Genomic DNA, 21,543 nt, shown 5'->3' on the forward strand with positions numbered 1-21,543 from the left:
GCCTAGGTCTCTTCCCACCCCAAACAAGCCGAATCAATTCCGAGCGTAGGCGATTGAAAAAATGCCGGCCCGGGGGGAAGGGAATGTTCATAAACAAATATAAAAGTCGAGGGAGCACTACCATCTTAATCAAGGCAGCACGTCCTGCCATCGAGAGGGGGAGCGCAATCCAGCGGTCCACACAGGAGGAGACCTGTGTCAACGCCGTACCGTAATTAGAACGCATCAGTTCCTCCCTGTCACGAGAAATCTTAATGCCGAGATATTTTACGTCAGACTCACACCATTCTATGGGATAGTCAAGTGAGAACTTCCGACATCCATCCGTCAGATGGAGGATCTGAGACTTTGACCAATTGATTCGTACGCCCGACATCTCACCGTACGTTATGAATTCCCGGAGTAGCGGGTTCAGGTTATTTTGGGGGTCCCGCACATACAAAGTAATGTCATCTGCGTAGAGCGACAGCAGAAGCGGCCTCTGCTCGCAGATCAGCGCCCGGTGTTGATGACGCTGTCGCAACCGCGAGGCGAGGGGCTCCAGCGCCAGCGCAAACAAGAGGGGGGATAAGGGGCACCCCTGCCTGGTCCCACGGGCGATTCCAAAGGGCTCCGATGTCCTACCATTGATCAAGACCCTGGCACAGGGGCCACTGTAAAGGATAGCTATCCAGCCCAGGAAAACCAGGGGAAAACCCATACTAGTCAGCACCGCTACCAGGTAATCCCACTCCAGGGAGTCGAACGCCTTCGTCGCGTCCAAAAAGACGGCCACCATCTGGAGGCTGGGGGCCACATTCTGCAAAGTGGCAAACAGCGTGCGCAGGTTGTGCGACGTTGCCCTGCCCGGTATGAAGCCCGACTGATCCGGGAGTACTAGCCCCTCCATAAGGAGCGTCAGCCGGTTAGCCAGAGTTTTAGAGAGGATCTTTGCGTCACAGTCAAGGAGGGACAGAGGCCGGTAGGAGTCAGGGGAGGTCGCCGGTTTGCCCGGCTTCAAGAGGGAGGTAATCAAGGCCTCTCTCATGGTAGGGGGGAGCCTTCCCAGCGTGTGGGCTTCCTCAAACACCACTTTCAAGATCGGGGCAAGGATATCTATGTACGACTTATAAAACTCGATCGGGAGCCCGTCGAGTCCCGGGGCTTTCCCCGAGGCCATTTGCATGATGGCCTCACGAATTTCATCAATCCCGAGCGGTGCCATGAGGAACTTCCTCTGTGCATCAGAGAGCCATCCCAATGTGATCTCCCCCAAATAGGGAGCCAACTCCGGCGGTTTAGTGTGAGCGGAGGAGTATAGTTCAGTATAATGAGCAACGAATGCTTGCATGATAGACCGGGTGTCCCTATGGAGCTCCCCCGAACTACCCTGGATCTCGAGGATTTGGTTGTTAAAACGGGGCGGCCGGATTGCCCAAGCTAGGTATTTACCCGGGCGCTCCCCCTCCCCGTACCTACGAGCCTGAAAGTATTTCCCCCTGAACCGAACCTCTCTGTTCGCAGTTTCTTTATAGTCGGTCAGTAGTTCCCGGAAGCGGGCCTGCGCCCCAGCATCAGTATGAAACGTGGGGGCAGTCTCCAAGTCTTTCAGGTCAGTCTCGAGTTTACGAAGGGTGCCACGCAGAACCTTGAGGACCCCCACCCCTTTCGAGATGCACAGTCCTCTAATTGTGACTTTAAAAGCCTCCCACACCACGGCAACACTATCCACCGTTGCGCTGGAAGAAGCTCTCAATTTCCTGTGCAATTTCGGATCTGAAGACGTCGTCCAGCAGGGCAGTTGGCTGCAGTCTCCACGACATCGGAGAGCCAGCGAGGTCAGTCAATTCAACGCTCAGCAGGACCGGGGCATGATCGGAATATGTGCGAGCAAGGTGTTTTACACAGCCTATCGTGGGAGCAAGCCCCGGGGAAACTAGGATATAGTCAAGTCTCGCCCACGTGGAGTGCGCGGCAGTCCAGTGCGTGCCCTCCCTTGTCGCCGGGTGCCTAGAACGCCACGTGTCCAGTAAATGACGCTCAGTAAGAAGGTCATGCACATATGCCTGCGAGCGGGAGTAGTGGTGTGGGCTCGGATTCGCCCTATCCCTCTCGGGGTCCACAGCTATGTTAAAGTCACCTCCCCACACTAGGTAAGTGGAACCGATACGCAAAATCTCTCCCCATAGTGCTTGAAGGCAAGACGGATCATCTATGTTGGGACCATAATAGCACACCAAAGTGAGCGTATCCACGCCCATGCGCCCCCAGACAACACAATACCTGCCCTCCCGATCCATCCGCTCGCCCATTTGCACAAAAGGGGTATGTTTCCTAATGAGGATGGCCACCCCACGCAAATAGGTGGAGTAAGAGGAGAAGGTACGGTGCACAGCCCAACGCGACGCAAACAACACCGGCCTGGAGGGGTCTAGGTGCGTCTCCTGAAGAAAGGCTACCCCTATGTGATGCCTATCCAGGTATGCCAGGACGTGTCTACGCTTTCTGTGGTCTCCCAAGCCCCTCACATTCCAGGACAAAAAGTTAAGCTGCCCAGTAGAGTCCCTACGTGTCTGCGGATCACTCATGGAAAACAAGAAGACTCAAACACAGCAATACAATGCAACCGCCGCCCCCCGAACCATGTGAAGAAGACCATGCCAACAGCGCCACATCCCTTTCAAAACTAGCATACATACCAAATCCCCAACTCCCCCCCCCCCACCCCCAGCAGCATCCCAAACATGCTATCTGGACAGTCCCCCTCCCCCCCACCCCGAAGCAAACTCCGTCTATAGCAAATGCCATATTGGAGCAACATGTAAACTTAAAGTCAAGTGGGTAATACCCTTGGGAGGACAGTCTAGGTGAATACACAGTAACCCCTCGATCCAGAAGAGTGCGCCCTGCCCGGGGGCCGGACCCTCTCCATGGACAAAAGGGCGCCCAGCAAGACGATGAAGTCCTGAGAGTCTAGAGCAAGCCAAAGAATTGCTGAACTCCGCTAACAGCCCCTCACAGTGAACACAGCTAGGTCCATGGGTCCCTGTATCAAGTCCCACAATGGCAGACACGCGCAACACCTTACCAGCTGACAAGCAACAGTCTAAGAGTCGACAGGTCAACAATCCAGCACCATCACCCTGATGCCGGCGAGGAGGGGCAGTCCTGGTCACGTTTCTTGAGTCGCTTCAAGAACTCCTCCGCCTGTTGGGGTTTAGTGCAAAAAATTTGTTTCCCTTGATGAGTGATGCGCAGGCGGGCCGGGTAAAGAAGCGCATAGTCAATTTGTGCAGCACGCAGTTTGTGCTTGACCTGGACAAATTTCTTCCGCTCCTCCTGAACCACCGGGGTGAAGTCCGGGAAAATAGTGAAGGTTGTGCCGCCATAGGATAGGGTCTTCTTCTCCCTCGCCGTCCGAAGTGCGACATCTCGGTCACGGAAGTTCAGCAAGCGTGCGATAATAGGGCGAGGGGGAGCCCCCGGCGGCGGTCTCAGGGCCAGAGATCTGTGTGCCCTTTCGACGATGAACTGGGGAGATAGGGAGTCCGTGCCCACCACCTCTCGCAGGAGACCCTCCACATAGTCCTCCATCTTGCCCGTGTGGGTCGATTCCGGAATGCCAATTAAACGGATATTGTTCCTCCGACTGCGCGCTTCCAAGTCTTCATTTTTGGCTGCTATTACATGGAGGACTTTGTCCATGCGCGCCACAGTGGCAGACAGTTCCGTTGTTCGATCTTCGGTGTCTGAGATACGCCTCTCCGTCTCTATGAGGCGTTCGCCATGGCTGTCAACCTTATGCACAATCGAGTCCATGCGGGATTGCATGGAATCCATTTTGTCAACTATGGTCGCTAGACTTTGCCGCATGTCCAGCAGTATGGACTTGACATCCTCCCCCGGCGGGGCCTCCACCGACGTCGACCCCGCCGCAGCGGCCTCCGGTTGCGACCTGGTCTGCTTCTTGGTCTCGAAAGTAAGGCGAGGCTGACGGCTGTCCGGCTTCCCAATGGCGGCACTGCCAAGCTTCCCCACAGCAGGATCGGGGGCGCGCTCGGGTGAGCCTCGAGGGCAAGCAGCAAAAGGGGGGGAGCGGCAGCTCAGGGGAGGGGGGAAGCCTCCAGATCGTACAGCGGATCACAGGATCAACCACAAGCACCCTGTTCAACCCCCTCCACCTGCTACGTGGGACCCCGCTGGGGACCAGCCGCCGCCCCCGGGACCGATCGCGATCCCCCAAGCTTACCCCTCACCTCCACAGCTGGTAGCAACACGCCTTGAGCGACCAGGGTGACCCCCGCGCGGATCGCCAGCAGGGAAGAGCCCGGTAGGTGGGGGCAAAAAGGATCCAAGGCGAGCCCCACACGCAGGACCCGCAACCGCGACCCGCCAGTCAGGGGGAGACAGCATGCACCGCCGTCTAGCGCCCTCAGGTCAATGGCTCCCTTCTCAGTCCCGTCTCTCCCCAGCGTGGGCTCCACAACGGAGGCTCCGGCGCAGGAGGGCCAGCAATCAGCGCACCAGGCAGCAGTCTCTCCGGGCCTCGCACCTCCTCCGATCCGCCGGACATTCAATCGCCCCCAGTGGGCAGGCAGCCAGGCACCAGCGGGGGGGGGTGGGGGGGGGGGGCGAGAGATCCGCACAAGCTGGTGCGAACGAGGCAGCTCCACGCCGCAGCAAGGATCCGGCGCGGGCAGGGAAGGCGGCCGCCTCAGCCGCGACCTCAGCCGGATGCGCCACTCACCAGCGCCCGCGCCCGTCGGGCATCACGCTGCCATCCAGGCCGTCCTCTCGCCCCCGGCCAGGGGTATCCAGTGTGGGCTACAGCGACCCCCGCAGGCACGCCGCAGGGCCGCCGCCCGCAGCCTCGGATCCGGAGGCGAGGCCTGTCACCCATGTGGGAAGCACCGGCCTCGCGTCACAGCAGCCTCCCGGTCGCGGCTCCAGTGGGACGTCCGCCACAGCCGGCGCAGCTCGCAGCGGCTCCCGAGTCCGATATCGCCGGGCCACCAAGGATGAAACAGCGCTCAGGCTGCGGTAGGGATGTCGGGCTGCCTACACAGGTCCGTGCAGGCAGCAAAAGACGACTGTCAAGAAGGATTTTGAAGGATTTCGTCGCTGGGCTGCGGGAGCTTCACCCGAAGGCAGCCATTCCGCTGTGCGCCACCTAGCGCCCCCCACATATGAGAACATTATTTAATACGATTTCTAAGGGTTTCTTGTCCAACCTTTGCTTCTGCTTGGGTGTCTGAATCTAGGCAATAATACCTAGTGAACGCATGTGTGCACAGATTTTCATGCTGCTGCCTTGCATATTTCCAAATGGAGATATGTCTAGCTCATGCTGGGATTGCAGCTTTTCCTCTTGTGATAAATAAATGGGCTTTGGGCTTACGAGGAAAAGATCTGTTAGGCAGTTGATAACAAAGGAATACATTTTACTATCGCCTGGCAATTGATTGGAAGCAGCTAGACCCTGTCTAACATGACCATAAGCCATAAATAATTGAATTATTTTCTGAATCTCTTTTGTCTTATCTAAGTAAAAATGCAAGACACTCCTAACATCTAACAAATGATGACTCCTCCCTCCTGGCGAGGATAGATTTGGAAAGAAGACGACTAACAGTGTAATTGATATGAAAACCAGCAACTACGTTAGGTAAGAAAGATGGGAAGAGTCCTCAAAACTACATTATTAGCATGAACAACGAGAAAAGGTTCTATGGCTGAAAGAGCTTGCAATTCACTAACCCTTCTCCTGGATGCCATTGCGATTAAAAAGGCTGTTTTCCATGATAGATGCTGCAAGGTAGCCTTGTGTATTGGCTCAAAGTGTGGGCATGCTAGTTTTGATAACACTACGTTGATTTGCCATTGAGATAATGGGAGTTTTTACCAGTGGAAAAACATTCTTCAGACTTTCCAGAAGATCTTTAGAAAAGGACAACTACTGTGGAGATTTTTTATAAGCAGTTATGGCTGCTAAATGTACATTTATCAATGAAATCTACCACTCTGATTTGGCTAGATGTAGCAAGTCTGGAAGTCGTACATCTTCCTGGCATGCAATGGGATTGTGACCCTTGCTTTGACACCAGATCCTGATCTTTTTCCATGCATTACTGGATTTCGTGGACAGATATTTTGATTCTTTTAGAATATCCATACAGACAGTAGATTTAAATGGCCGTATTGACCGATCTCAGAAGCCAGGCAGCTAAATTCATTGACTGAAGACCATGGTGTTGGATCACATCCTAAAGCCTGGTTAAGAGATTGTCTGCATGACAATTGCTTGTGGTGGAGTCGAGACAGTTGAAGGTGGTCCGAGTACCATCACTGTCTCGGTCAATCTGATGCTATTAAAATCATCTCTATAGTTTGCTTGAATCATTAGGTCATTCACTGAGAGACTGAAAGACAGCTTTGAGTGCTAGGTGTATTGCCTTCAGTTCTAGAAAACTGATGTGATGAGTCTTCTCACTGCCATATCCCCTGGATTTTCAGATGTTGCATGCGAGCGCCCTATCCTGTTGGGGAGGTATCCAGGGACTAGGATCTGCATTGGGTCTTTCTTTTGAGAAGGAACTCAGAATAGCAAATTCTGAGTTTTGTGCCACCATGCCAGAGACTTATGTTATGTTATATAAATTTATAGAGTGCAACGGTTACCTGAAGGTGTCCTGGCGCTTAGCTCAAAGAAATCCGTGATACCAATACAAGTATTGAAGGCAGAGTTTGATCTGGTTGTTGAAAAGCCATGTTTTCAGTGCCTTCCTAAAAGACAGCAGGTCTGGGGAGAATCCCATATGGAAAGGAAGTTCATTCCATGCCCTGGTCGTGCAGGTAACAGAGCTTCTGGCGCCCCAGTTCTGAGCAGACATCATGAGATATAGGTTATCTTCCCAATCTCTTTTTTGAGACCATTAATCCCACGAGACAGTGTTGGAGAGGTCTCATGAACAGCTTTGCATTTGGTACTATGTATATGCAGGATGCAATGGATCATAGAAGGGAGGCACCTTTGCGAGCTGTAGGAGTGTTATTATGTCCCAGTTCTGCACATTTCTTTTGAATAGATAATTCTGTCTCCTCTGAAGGACACATTTTCGCTGTGTCCATCTTTGTTCCTTGTTGTAGGAGACACTGTACTTGCTTCGGATCGGATTTACTCATGTTGATTTGGAGACCCCTCTTGGATAGCATGCCATCCCATAACTTTCCTTTACCCCCACTTTCCTGTCTTACCTCTCTACCTTCCAAAAGCAGTGTATAAATTTAAACAAGAGATCTAAATGAGCATTTTGATATTCAGTATAGAAGGTGTAAAGCATTGTTTACATTTTATGGTCTTGTCTGGAGTGGATGATGATAGATACATCAATCTGAAGGATTGTTAATCATGCCCTTTGTTTTCCCCTGTCCTGGTGCTAGGCCAGAGAAGGAGGGACGGGATACTAACACTTAAGGACGATGTCACACTGATTTTCCATAGGTTTATTTAAATTACATGCGTGTGTGCATTCAATGAATTGAAATGCACGGCATTTGAACAGGAGCTGCGCAGCCGCCCAGGCGAGCACTTTAGACAGAACATAGCTGGAAAGTACTATTGCTTTTAAACAAGGACTTACCTGGCTGGCTAGTTCTCTTGTGGGTGAAACAATCAAAGCTCTGAACCCTTTATTCCTTGGCTGCTTCAGATGCGTTAATATAGGAATGCTAAATGCCAATGTCTTTCCAGACCCAGTAGGAGCGCATGCCAGGATTTCACGACCCTGTGAATGCAGAAAAGATCTTTAATGATGCAGTTTTTTAAACCATGGCCCTCATTTCCACAGTATAAAATGTAGCTATGTACCTGCATTAAAAACAATCTAATATCTAACTTGTGTGTGCTGTTGATGGAGTCATTTTGGTGAGGATGCAATGGTCTTCAAGTCACAAAAACAGCCAACCTTAAGGAAGACAATCCTCCCAAGTCCAAATGTGAGAATTCAAACAATCCTAAAATCAGCCCCCTTGTAATGTTACATTTGTTTTAGAATATTACACAATGCCTTGATCACATCTACGGTTGCAGCAAAGAACACTACATATGTCTCAATAGAACTAAAACAATTCTAGGATGCATTCCATCTCTCAACTGGCCTGGTGCCTACTTCAAAGCTCTGATCCTAGTGTACAACTAAACTCACAATTATCCCTCTCTACCTAGTAAACACAGCCAGACAACTGCCTGCAATTTGCCAGACACATCCTTCCCTCATCACTCTGCCCACTCCTCTTCTTAAAGCTACAAACCAACCACTGGCTGGATATGGCAATTTCTAGTCACAGTGTATTTGGATTATTGTGACATAACCTATACAGTAACCATAAGTAGATTAATTCACAAGCCATAAAGGATACAAACAACTGTGCTCAAAATATATATTACCATCAAGTAAAGGAAACCCAATAAAACTGCCTTACAAAAATACTCCAAGGGTTCTGGCGATGGTATTAGGCCTTCAAGAGGACAGTCTACCAAAAGAAGGCTGGACCATGGGATTTCATGTGTTTTCATACTCTACCCCCCACCCCCTATTCCCCGAAGAAAGAACCAAATTGTTCACATAAGACTGCCATATCTGGCAAGTAACCAGTGGTTCAGTACCCTGAGGTCATTATATAACGTTTCCTTAAGACATTATAACACGTCATACTCTCAAGCCAAATATGTAAATACCACCCTGCCAGACCACGCAAAATTACAAATTGGTTAATGAACTTTAAATAGGTTTGACAAACAGCATGACCTACAAAAGACTAATGCTATCAACTATGGTACATTCCATGGGAATGAAGCACACTGACTAATACCAAACAATGGCTACAAAGATGTGATAGTGACAGACCGCTGGGCTTAATCATGTACATCTTACCATTCTTAGGGTAGAGTCCTGCCAGTATAATTTATGAGCAATATTAAAGTTTGATTATGTCCGTGTGCCATATATTTACAATAAAGATTGGTGGATGAGCTAGGAAGAGGATACGAAACACAAGCAACCAGCAAAAAACTAAAAATGCAAAAAGAACATGGAAAAATATGATCTACTACCAGGCAAGTAAACGTTAATCATTTTTATGTATCACTAAATGTTCGCATTTAGCCAGTGTCTGAATTCTCCTCATTTCTGCAGCGCAATGACAAAGCACAGTGGAAGAATCTGTGTGGAGAAAACGTCAGATTGAAATTCATCTGTCTGTGTTGTATGTTTTAGACACTTTTCCATCTCTTCTCTTAATATTGAATATTGAAGTGTAACTGCATGTTTCTCACACCACCCAAAAGAAACAGAATTGAAACACAAGCTACCCAATGAAGCTTAATCAAAGAATGCCAACTGAACACACAGTGGCTGCTCAAAATAGTGCAGGTTCAAATTTTCATTTCAAGAACTGGAAACAGGATCTCTCGTCTCGTCTTTGAAGATGAAGACTTACATGCAGCATGATGGGGACAGCCTGCATCTGAATGGGAGTCGGCACGTGGAAGCCTGCTTCTTGAATATTTTTCAGTATCCCATCATGAATTTTGTATTCTTCATGCATCTGCTCAAAGGTGGTGACTGGTTCTGGAATGTCGGTGCCTTGAACATATATCTTATGTTTATTTCTAAAATGGTTAATCTGAAAAGTAAACACAAAATAATTATTGTCAAGCAAACAAAGGATGCAGGAAAAATAATCTGGATATTTTGCCCCACCCAGGCGCATCATGAGGCAATACGTCATTGTGTTCAGAAAGCAGTTATCATATTATTTATAGCTGGTCACATTTAGAGTGCTTATGCAGTTAGAAACAGCCTCTCCAGAGCACATGAGTGGAGGGAGAGACGGTTGAGGTGAGCCAAATGGTAAGGGCGATGTAGTGACATTAATAGATATTGACACAGGTGGAGAAACTTGCTGGCAATTGAACAGACAGGTCAATCTTGGGTCTTCCAGGAAATGATACTTAATCCAATTTTCTAGGCGGTATGGGTTTAGTGAAGGCCTGTGGTCTTAAAGGAGATCAGAGATGACGCAGAGTGATTTTACATTTTATATACGTCTCAAAAGAGAATAGGGCTGCATTTTTCAAGCTATGATTCTGGGATTATGTCGTTTCAAATTGAGGCTAAGCCTTGCTCCTGTTTTGAATGGATCACAGCTCGCTTATCGGAATAAATCAATAATTGGACCTTGACTGACTTACCGACAAAGGAGTCTTTGAGATGAAAAAGGAGAAATGTGAAATTTCTTAATGGGAGTCTATTATATGACTAATTAAACATCGGTTTATAAGAGCCTTCAAAGAAAGGAGGTCATCAAACAACAATTAATTTCTGACAGAGGAAACTGGTGGTCGTTGAAGGGCACATGAATCTGGCAACAAGAATGGAAGATGGCTAGTGATTCCTAAAGTATAAGATTTCAGTCTTTTGGATGGTTTTCTTTACATCCATCATCCATGAATTGCTTTGATGCATCTACTGAATATGAACCTACACTGGTGCAATCAAGTACATTTAACACATATTTATATTGAATGCTGCCTAGTACAATGATTGGTTGGCCTTGATCCAGTTCTTCAAGAATGGATTCACAACTGTGGGACATGGCAGATTAGCTGCTATGTCCTGATCTAAAACTCGACTGGTGATTGCCACACAGCTGAGATTTTGTTTTAATCGATTCTGCAAATATTTGCTCCATCACCTTGCGGATCTGAGGACAATGAGATTGGACAGAAGTTGGATGGGAATTCTAGGATGAAAAAGGGTTTGTTTTTCTATTAAAAAGATATGTGAATACGAAAGGCCTTATTATGAATTTGGCAGGGTCGGAACAGGGCTGCTATGCTGCCGCCCCGCTCAGAGACAACCACAGCCATTAAAGACGCATTTTTACTCAGACAGGTGGTTCTTTGGCGGTCCCACTGTGGTGGCTTTGAACAAGTCACAGCAATGGGAGTGTCAAAGGCAGTTCCGGCAGGGCATGGACTGCGAAGTCCATGCCCTGCAGGAACTGGGGATGCATGCACACAGGGGGGCACAACATGTGCCCGCCTGCATGCAGCCCATGGCGCAGAGGCAACAGGGTTCCCTGTAGGGCCCCCTTTGTTTCCTAACGGCAACAATTTTCATGGCGGTCGCACCACCATTAAAAGTGTGGCGGTGAGGAAACTCCCAATATGCTTGGCGGTGCGGAATCGGCACTGCCAGCATGTTAGGGGCCTCAGACAGCTGCGCCACTGCCAGGGCTCGTGGATCACTGTTGGCAGGAGCAGTCCCATGGCAGAGACTGAAGCCGGTACAGGATCATGTGGACTGGCCTCCTTTTATAGCATTTAGAACTCTCTTCAGTAGTAAAAGGCCAAAAGCTAGACAGCTGGGCACATGGGAGCTACCGGAAATCTAATGCAGATAAAAATATTTGTGTAAGGGGGGGAAGGGGTACGGGAAGGCACGTTCTGTCAATTGTACTATGTACTTATCACTGGATAATGATTTTTTTGCATAATATGCTTTTATTGTCTTGTATCTGGTTGTAAATATTAAGAAAACTAAATAAAACAAAATCTGTGTTTCTATGTTGCAGTATCATACTATAAATACATCTAACAGAAGTAAAAAAAAAAACACATGTCAATAGCCACGCACATTCTCCTGTCGCAGCCGCTCCAGTTTCTCTGCAGTGGGTTTCCTTTCTCCAGTATCTTTCAATTTTGCTTCTAGAGATGACATCCAAAGGATGTCATGGTTTTCTGCCAACGGGTTCACAGCAGCTCCTGAAACTTAAAGCACACATAAGATGCAGTTTAAACACAATAAGTTGCAGTACAGTTTGCAGAAATGTAATGTGCACATCTACATGCATTAAAGATCACATTTCAAAATGCACACTGTCCTGATATGCATGAGCAAAGGCCTGATGCTATGTCCACCCAGAGCAAACCAATGTCTTTTGACAAAAGGTCGAGAAAAGTCATAGGATCTGCAGGATTGCATGGACATAAAACGTCTAGGTACTACGTGACAGCCATGTAGAGCAGGTTACACTTTTTTAAAGCTTTACATAAAAAACAAACAAAAATAAGTACAGTAAGTACATATTCTGATTTTATATTTTCACCAATGAATGCCTTTCAGCCCTTCTCATCAACAGTTTAATGTACACTTTGTAACAGCATCTTCACATCAACAGCTTAATGTATACTCTGTAACAGCATCAGACATACTTCTCGGTCATCCACTTGCAGTAGGTGCGGATTCCTTAACCCACTGTCTTAAAGGGTATGAATGCACAATGAGATACCATATTATATCCTCAAGTCCTACTCTTTGCCATAAGCTGAAGCCTTCAAACGCGCCTGACTTCTTTGCACAGAGGAACCTTCATCATGCACCTTCGGCAATGACCTTGCTATGCAGTAAATGTTTACATGCAGGAACTGGTTTCCTTCTAATAGATTTGTAAAAATTGACCTTGACAAGCAGCAGTCTTTGCACTGCTCAGCAACTGGAATTGAAAATTATTTTGTCCTTATTTATCATTTCTGGTTTAATGTATGGGCGTTTTTGTGCCTATGCTAAGAGGTAGCAAGAGAGCTGATAAACAGTACCAAGAAATAATTTACCCTAAACTGATTCATTGGAATTTAAGAACAACGACATTTATGCCTTTTGCATTCTTTAACATGTCAATATCAGTAATCCTGGAAATTGATTTTCTTTCTTAAATCCTTTTCCCTTTCCTGCATTGCTGTTCCCCATCCTGTCAGTGCCAGACTTTTCATTTTTCTTTTAACTTCCTACCTTGGGGGTAACTCCAAAATCCTCCTTCCTAGCTATTTAGACTCCCATATTCATTATACCTTCGTCCCCTTGCATTTAGAGACGGGCAATCAATCGGTCCGCATATCACACCAAATTGATTTTTCATTATTTGGGTTTTCAAAAATAGATTTCTATTAATTTGAATACCCTGAATCACTATAGTTTGAAATAACTCACAGCACTGCTCTAATCAAATCCTCAGATTTACCAGCTTTCATTTGCCTGCTTGTCTACTTTGATCTGCAGTTGTAGGTGAATGGGTGGGCACTGTCCGGAATTTCTGGCAACAGACAGGGACAGGACCCAAATCAGTAGTCTGCACTTCTGCCTCAAGTGGTTACACCCAAGAACCACTATACTGAGAAACTTAGTAGAGGCAAAGACAGAGAAAAATTGTGCTCAAGAATTGGATTATAATATCCTGTGGTAATGTAATCCAAAATGCATTCTTTGATTTGTATATTTATTTATTTGGAACAGATCCAAAGACCCAGACAAAACAAAAAGACAACAGCCAACATGTTTCGCCTGTGGGGCTAAATAGGCCAAGGGCTTTTTCAAGGCTGACAGTCAAAGTGAAACCCATGTGATACATTGAATTTAAAGTGTGAAAAGCAATAAACCCAAGAATGTAGATAATGGAAATTGGTAACCACATGATGGGCCATGCCGTTGTTAAGGCATGTGGAAAACCCAGAGAAAGGGTGAGAGAAGGTAGAAAATCAAGAAGTATGTGAGATAGGAAAATAAGTGAAAAAGGTAGTAAAAGTGAAGCAGAAATGGAGAGAAATATTCATCACATAAGAAACATGAAGTACAAAGTATCAAGACATCTTGTCAAAAGTTAAAATTAAAATAATTTTCAAAACAGATTTGATTGAAAACATACCAATAGAACATACATAAGTCACATGGCATTATTGATCATGTAATCCCATATAGATGAATTCATTTACATAGTTCATATCGGAAGACATACACTGCGAGTCAGAGACACTAATCGCATAGTGCAGATCTTATATTTATTATTCATCCCTTTAGAAAGGGGAGGGAGAGAGAGAAACACATTCCATATGCCATCATGAAACTTTTCCAAGAAAGAAACCTCTTTTGCACAATTTGGTTTTTCCTTGCCAAGACATCCATGAGGCCCTAATATTCAGAGATGTATAGAACACTGAAAATTTAGAGCGCAAACTTACCCAAGGTCTTGTTCAGGTCATATGACCTAATCAAAGAAAAAAAGGTAGGGCATTATTAGAAATGTTCACATTCTGGGGTCTTATGCTATTGAGGTACAAATTAGGTTGATAGATATTAACCATCTCTGAATGAGACAGGGTATTCTGAAATAGCACAGAGGAAAATGCCTCTAAAACTGCGAATCAAGGACAGCTACACAATGTGTGAGCTGGGCAGCAGAGCTCTAGTAACTAGATAAAGGAAAGATGCACGCTAATTGAAGGGAAAACTGCTATATAAAGTCTCCATTAAGTTAGAATACGGTTGATCACTGCGCATGCTTATTCTGAAAACAGGAAATGTCTAAGGTCTTTGGATATGTTCCAAATAAATGAATATACAAATCAAAGAATGCATTTTGGATTACATTACCACAGGATATTATAATCGAATTCTTGGGCACAATTTCCCCCCGTCTTTACCTCTGCTTTGATCTACGATGGGTGGCTGAGTTTTTATGGCTGATCTTTTAAAATCACCCCTGAGCCACTGGATACACCGTTTTCAGAATGGGATTATTGGGAGTGACAGAAAAGACTTCTGAAAATGTATGAAAAATGGCCTTAAAAGTGCCCTCAGGTGCAGCTATCACATAATGTATGCTCATCTTCTGGTTGTGTAGGGGGAACCAGCTATTATGCCTGGCTACACCCCAGAGAAGAAGCTGGAGCAGCTGGAGTCCGCAAGAGCCCTGGCCTGTTGAAGTCTTCTGGTAGCGCTTCTTGGAGCCTCACAGTTTTTGGAAGCGTTTCTATGTTGGCCTAAAATGCTGATCTGTTTTCTTTAGCTTGATAGCTTGCCTACTTTATTTATAGTTTTATACGAACTATAAAAGTACAACTGTAAACAGCACAGCTGGATGAAAACAAAAGTTACGGCTACATATTAACAATTATGAATTTGCAATTCTTTTTCGTAGTCATCCATTTGCTTTATGAGTAGGAAAGTAATCCTGGTTCCAGCTCTGATCTGCATGCAGAAAATGCAACTCAAATACTAGAAACACAACAGAGTTCTCTAGGTCTGCACAAGGTCAGTTAGAGCTACACAGTCAGGATGTCATGGTCCACTGCAGAGCAGCCTCAACGTCTCTGTGAAAGTTGGGCCAAAGTTCATACTCTTCAGTACGGTAAACATGATTGCTCAAGATACAGTATCAAATTATTTTTCAAGCTCTCGAGAGGTCACGGCATATTTTTCCACCTTCCATTCCATCTCCCTGAGACCATTTGTTAACCGCTGATGGTTAGGTAACTAGTACTGAGAGTCAGAACGTTCACTCGCTCTCTAGGATTATGCCAGTGATCACCTTCACCAATCTCATAGCTACATCTATACTTAATATTTTACAGTCTACATCTATAAATGATGCACAATATGATTTACAATTCTGTGGGTCCATATTAAGTTTAAGTATAAAGATCTTAACCGCCTTATACATTAACTGCTACGAACATCCCGACCAATAACTTCGTCCTGCACTTGCAGAAGCATTCCAACTAATAATCCACCCCGTGTGGTAGAACTCTAACAGGTTCCTATTGTTCCTGGAGGTATTCTCCATTGTCATGTCATTGGAGGCAAGTATATTCTCCCTGGCAAGGAGTCGGTTTCGATTCTTTCTTCTACATATAAACAATCTTTAATTTAGGTGTTCATCAATCTATAACGAACATTTTAGATAGAACAAGGTTGTTTACGGTTTCCAGGTCAATATTTGTTTACCACCAGTTTTCTTCAAGTGGCTTGGACGGTACAAAAATGCAATTATATTCATAGCAACCACAGAATTAACACCATAATTAACAGAGATGAACTTCTTCACATATGCGCAAATTTCCAGCATCATTTTGGTAAGGATGCGTGAATGAAAACTTCTGGTGAGTCTCTCAAATGGTTGCAAACACCACTCCGTTTTTTGACCTGTCTTAGGAATGGGCGGCTTTTGTACATATGCAGTTTGTGCAATAGCGTGTAAATGGGATAATACTGCAGTTTGCTTGCCTAGGCCCACAATCGGGGAACAGCCTTGCCACCCAAATGAAAACAAAAGAAATCAAGAGTCCTCACAACTCCTGTTTATTTTGTGCCACTTAAATGTGAATGGCTGCCACGGACACACAAGTCACCACAGGGCAACTGCAGTGTTTGTGCACATTGCTCATCGGGGCATGGACTTTGGCCCATGATTTCATGGTGATACAGTTTTGGGGTTCACCTTTTTGCATCCAATATGTCTTTGCATCTGTGCTCAGCTTCGGACAGGGCACACATCTTCCTGGCACGTGTCCCAGCAGGAGCTCACAGCTTGCAGGTTTTTCTGAGGACATGTTTGGACCAGCTCTTTGTTGCTGGATGCACCCCTAACACACAGAGGGGGTGATGCAACACGTTAAGGGGAAGCAGCTCCTCGAATATTGGTGAACAAGGGATGTAGTAATTCCAGTTTAGGAAAAAAATAATTTGTGAAGTATAACTGAGCCACAGTAGTGTCACATCGAAATAACACTGAAAATGAGTGCAGGAGTATAAGCACTATCCTCAGTATGCTTGGACTGGGATCAAGACTAGTAGGCGCTACATTCATGCCTCGCCTATTTCAGAGAAGGGGAGGCAGCTATGTGGGTAGTGTATTTACCATAGACGGCGCACACTCTTTAAAAATGATTTTATTTATGCTAGGGGTCAGTTCTTTTTCATGCACAGTGCACACAGCAATCTGAATTACTTGCAGGCGCTTACATGGCAAAGCAAGTACACTTGAAGCGCATACTCGAGCGACGCATCAGTATGCAACAACTATGAGGAAGCAACTAGGGCGAAGGAGTCTGTGACGTATTGCATGACAGAGTACAGGCAGGGTGGCTTAATTCCGTTCAAAGCACCAAAGGCTTTAAAATTAACGGCCGGCCAGGTTCGAGTCTAGGCATTGGCTCAACTTACTGCGATTGTGAGTGAATCACCTAATCGCATGTTACTTGAACAAAAACAAAAAAATACAAATGAATGTAACAAATGTGTTGCTGTGCCTAAATAATTCAAAAATAATAATGCAATGCTGTAAGAGAAAAGAATTCTGATTAGAAACCAAATACGAAACGGGTAATACCAGGGGGCATGCCATTAGAAGGATCTCCCACCTCCCACACCCCACCTTTGGTGCATTATGAAGGAAAGTTTCGCAGTCGTGCCTCAGACAGCGAGGAATTTTCCCTATGAACGGTCCCATGCTCAGGCATCTCTTTAAAAGATACTGATCTCTGATGAGCTGCTGGACAGGGGGCCAAGGGGGGCCGGCTCCAGGAAGCACTAAACTGTGCAGCCCAGGTTATATACCCGCACAAAGCCCGGGTGGAAAACAAGTGTCAGGGCCAAAGAGACAACGGAGTGAGAGGGAAAGACAGTGCACCCTCCAAAATATGTTAAAATAAATATTTCAAAATCACGATCTGAAAGCAAGTGGGAGCGAGCATGCAGTGACAAGGGAGGAGGTGGGAGAGAGTAATTCACCCACCAAACAGAGGCAATCAGGAACACGAAGTAACACAATCAGGAAAGAAAGAAAATAATAGTCCCAGAAACAAGAACAAACAACCACAACGTAACGATACAGTACGTGGACGGTACTGCATGGGAGGAAACAAAACAAAAAAGGAGGGGGAAGAAGGATTCACCAGAAGCAAGGAAGCATTTGTAAAGGATATTGGAAAGAACAAATACAAAGTTAATGGGTGGGCTGTAAGCCCACAAGTAGATACAACAGGTCTCGAAGGTCGACCGAATGAATTCTGTCTTGAGGATACATCTGAAAACACAAGTGCAAGAGTACCCGAAATCTTACTGATTAAGTGCCTAATGTCAATTTAGTCCTTTAGATATTTGTCATTCATTCAGAAGAGCAAAAGGAAGATTGGTATTAGCTTTCTAAATTGTATAAATCGGCAAAAGGAGAAATACCTGAAATCCCAATGCATCAGGGTTAAGAAATAAGAGTAAAGGCAACCATTGCTTGCTATAGGATTATTATAAGTTTATTTTAGCAAGGAGGGGTGACAAGTCAGAGAAATTACATCCGAGCTAGGATGTACTCATTTCACTCATGAAGTATATCCTGTAGCAATGCTGATCTTAAAAATCAACTCATTTATGAATGGGATGACATTCAATGAAACGGACACTTACAGATAAACATGAAGTCTAACTATTTAGGAGTACAGTCAAGACCTAGTTCTACTAGTAGATGTACTAGTGATACAGTGAATATGAAGCAACCATGCTGATCAGCTATGTGTACTGAAACCCATGTAAGATATATGTTGTCACTAGTTTCCTTTTGGTTATGAAAAAAAAGAAGTCCCAGGTAAAGGTCATACAAAAAAGAGAATGGATTATACCTGATTGTTTTCCCTTTTTCTTCCCGCTCTTCGCAAATTTCAGTTCATTTGCTTTCCTTTTTCTGGGCAATTCATTATTCAATGTCCCATTGGATTTCTCACAGCCAAGCTCTGTGTGCTTCTGTGTATCTGTTCCTCTTTTTGTAGCTGGTTGCAAAGCACTTTCTCCCTTTTCTGGTGCCTGTTTTTGGCATCCTCCAAAGAAGTCGAGTCCAGCAAAATCCTGTGCCTTATCAACTTCATTGCGTGCAGGTTTTACCACCTGCAATCAAACATTGTTACAACCTCAAATGAACGAAAACACCTTTACACACACACACGCACAGAGGAACATTGTAAACATAATTAAGCAAGAACTTTTACAGAGTACAACAGATATTGAAGAAGAGAAGACAGACAAAAAACTGCACTGAAAAATACAAGAGCTACCACAAGCCCACTTCAACGTATCTCAATTCTGGTGAAGTGAGGCAGGTTGAAGACAGTTTGGCCCACAGAGCTTATCAAACAAATAGAAAAAAGACTATTTTGAGAGCCCAAGGAGTAAGAACACAATTACAGCTGTTTCCTTGATACAATAGTGATGTTGAAGGTTGCAGCTTTTAAGGCACAAAATACATATTGCACTTGCTTCACATGCCAGAATATGGCTACTGGTTGTTTAACAACGCCATGGAGCATAAGAAACAACATGCTAAATTTACTGCTCAAGTCTTTTAAAGCGAAACTGAAATGGAAGAACACCCTCATTGTTATGAATGCCCGGCCACCTTCTACTTAATGGAAAAGGGGTATACCAACCAAAGGACGCGCATGTGCTGAATTGCTGTGAGAAGGAGCAAGGTGATCTGGCTTTGGATAACTAAATGAAGGATTTAACAGACCTTAACAGTAAATGGACACAAACTTCAGAACTCAGCTTCAACTACAGCCCGATTGCAATTTCCTCCACTTATAAATGCATCTCCAAGTCACTACATAATTATCAAAGAATGACACAGCCATATGATTTGTCATACACCTGCTAAAACGTATTTAAACTTCTAACAAGATATGATCTGAAATAAAGTCTGCCTTAGGCGCTGCCTAAAATACCAACTTTTTAAGATCCAAGTATTACAAATTTTACAGCAATTAATTTACAGTACAGCATTGTTTTTACCAACCTCTTAAAATGACCAAATGGCAGCTTGTTAAAAGGAGCTCTGGAATAAAGTCCAAAAATAAGTCAATGGAGTATACATCAGTGTCAGGGTGGTGATAAAAAGTAAGAAATCAATCAACACGTCTGTTGGATAATTTTATCTTCAGTTTGCTATGAAACATGAAGGCCTAACAGGACAGTAAATTGGGAACAAGCATTGGCATAGCCAATATGTCTCGCCTTTGGGGCCTTAGAAGTATTTAGTTATGCAGCACAATATCATTGGAACAACAGCATCAACTGTTGCATAGCTAAACACGTATATGGTCCCAAAGGCAAGACCTATTGGCTATGCCAATGCTTGTTTAGTATAGGAACTGCATTTGTGTGCCCGTGTGTGTATGTGTGTGTGTGTGTGTGTGAGTGAGTATTTAAAAATCCACTGTGAAATTTGACAGACACCTTACCATACCCGACTGAAAGCACCTGTACCCAACTATTTTTTAAATAATATATTTATTAGGAGGATGAAACACTACAAACACCCTCCCCCCCTCAAGCTACCCCCTGAGGGTCAAGACTGATTTGTGTATGGCTGGGTCCAAACTGAGGTGGCATGGTGTGCAAAATAACGATGGACGGAGATGCGGCACCGAGTAATTATCACTTTCTTGTACATTTTACTTAAAAGAGTAAGAAAACAGACATGTGGCTGTGGAGCTTGTGGATAGTGGGTGTATGGTCAGTGATAGCCTGAACAGTGAGCTTTTGGTTAGTGGCCACTGAGTTTGAGGCTAGTACGTTTCTAGACAGTGGTGTTGTGGTCAGTGTGGTCTGTGGATTTGTGGTCGGTGGGCTTGTCATACCGGAAGATAAAAAGAAGGCGCTGATCTAAAGCAAACCCACAAAATGTGATGGGAGGGATGCTTGCAAATAGTCTCCCCACTGGCAATCCCTCTGGGAAGCATTCCAATCCATCATTTTTCGTCCGCTGTGCCACTCTAGACAGAGGCCCACCTTATGCAAATCAGTGGCGACCCTGCTCATGGGAACAGTCCACCCCGGACTCCCAGGTGAGACCAGACGACCTAACCCTCTGGCCTAGGGAATCGGTTTTTATTCTGCCCCTCATTCAGCTGGAACTTTCTGTGTGGATCATTCGGCAAGGATCACTTGCATGGGTTATCCAGTAGAAGAAAGCAAGAACTATTGTTAATTTAAGACATTTGTCTCACAACTAAAACAAGCATTTGCAATGCAATAGGTCTCGCATTTATGCGAGTTTGAGCTATTGACATTGCAAATAGCAATGCCTTTTATTTTTTATTTTAAAACATAAATAAAAGGCATTGCCATTTATAATGCCATTAGCTTAAACTCGGGTAACTGCGAGACCTATTGCATTGCAAAAGCTTGTTTTTGCTGGTGCTGCCATTGATGCGGCCTTGGGGGGCTGTGCGCTTGGCCTTCCGGATTTGCTGCTGGTCGCATCTTAGTGTGGATTTGAACATCTTTATCTGCAGATTTTGGCTCACTCTCCGTGTGTGCTCCAGTTGCTTCCAGTGTCGTTTCGTCAGCCTGAGTAGGCGACAGTCATATAAACTTTCACTGGAGCACAAGCTACAGAATGCAAATGTTGCTTTGAAAGGCTGTGCCCTTCAGCTGGCACTCGGTGTGTTAGCATCAGTGATGGTGAAAAACAATTTAAATCTGTTCTTTCCCATGTTGCCCAAGTACCTCTCACTGTAAATCAGTGACTAAGGAAATACATGAGTCTGTAGTAACGGACAGTGTTTTGTGAATGCGATTACTATAACTTTGTATGTGCTTGAGTACAGATGTGTGTACACACACACACGTGCACAAACACCCTTCACGATTGCCCATTATAGATGGCTCCACCAATTAT

General features: G+C 45.2%; 1 protein-coding gene across 3 annotated transcripts in view; it reads right to left on the minus strand.

Annotated features, from left to right (window-relative positions):
• DDX52 (DExD-box helicase 52) overlaps positions 1 to 21,543 on the minus strand; it is a 135,178-nt gene that overhangs the window by 69,213 nt on the left and 44,422 nt on the right. For 2 of the 3 annotated variants that reach the window (XM_085649498.1, XM_085649496.1), the window contains exons 2-5: positions 18,491 to 18,752; positions 11,679 to 11,812; positions 9,478 to 9,663; positions 7,620 to 7,763 (exon numbers count right to left, since the gene is read on the minus strand). In XM_085649498.1, the coding sequence (XP_085505624.1) occupies positions 7,620 to 7,763; positions 9,478 to 9,663; positions 11,679 to 11,812; positions 18,491 to 18,752 (726 nt within the window). The remainder of the gene's footprint in view (positions 1 to 7,619; positions 7,764 to 9,477; positions 9,664 to 11,678; positions 11,813 to 18,490; positions 18,753 to 21,543) is intronic. The other variant, XM_085649497.1, reaches the window with a different exon arrangement.

The sequence above is a fragment of the Triturus cristatus genome, chromosome 3_2, assembly GCF_964204655.1.
Source record: "Triturus cristatus chromosome 3_2, aTriCri1.1, whole genome shotgun sequence".
Classification (NCBI taxonomy): domain Eukaryota; kingdom Metazoa; phylum Chordata; class Amphibia; order Caudata; family Salamandridae; genus Triturus; species Triturus cristatus.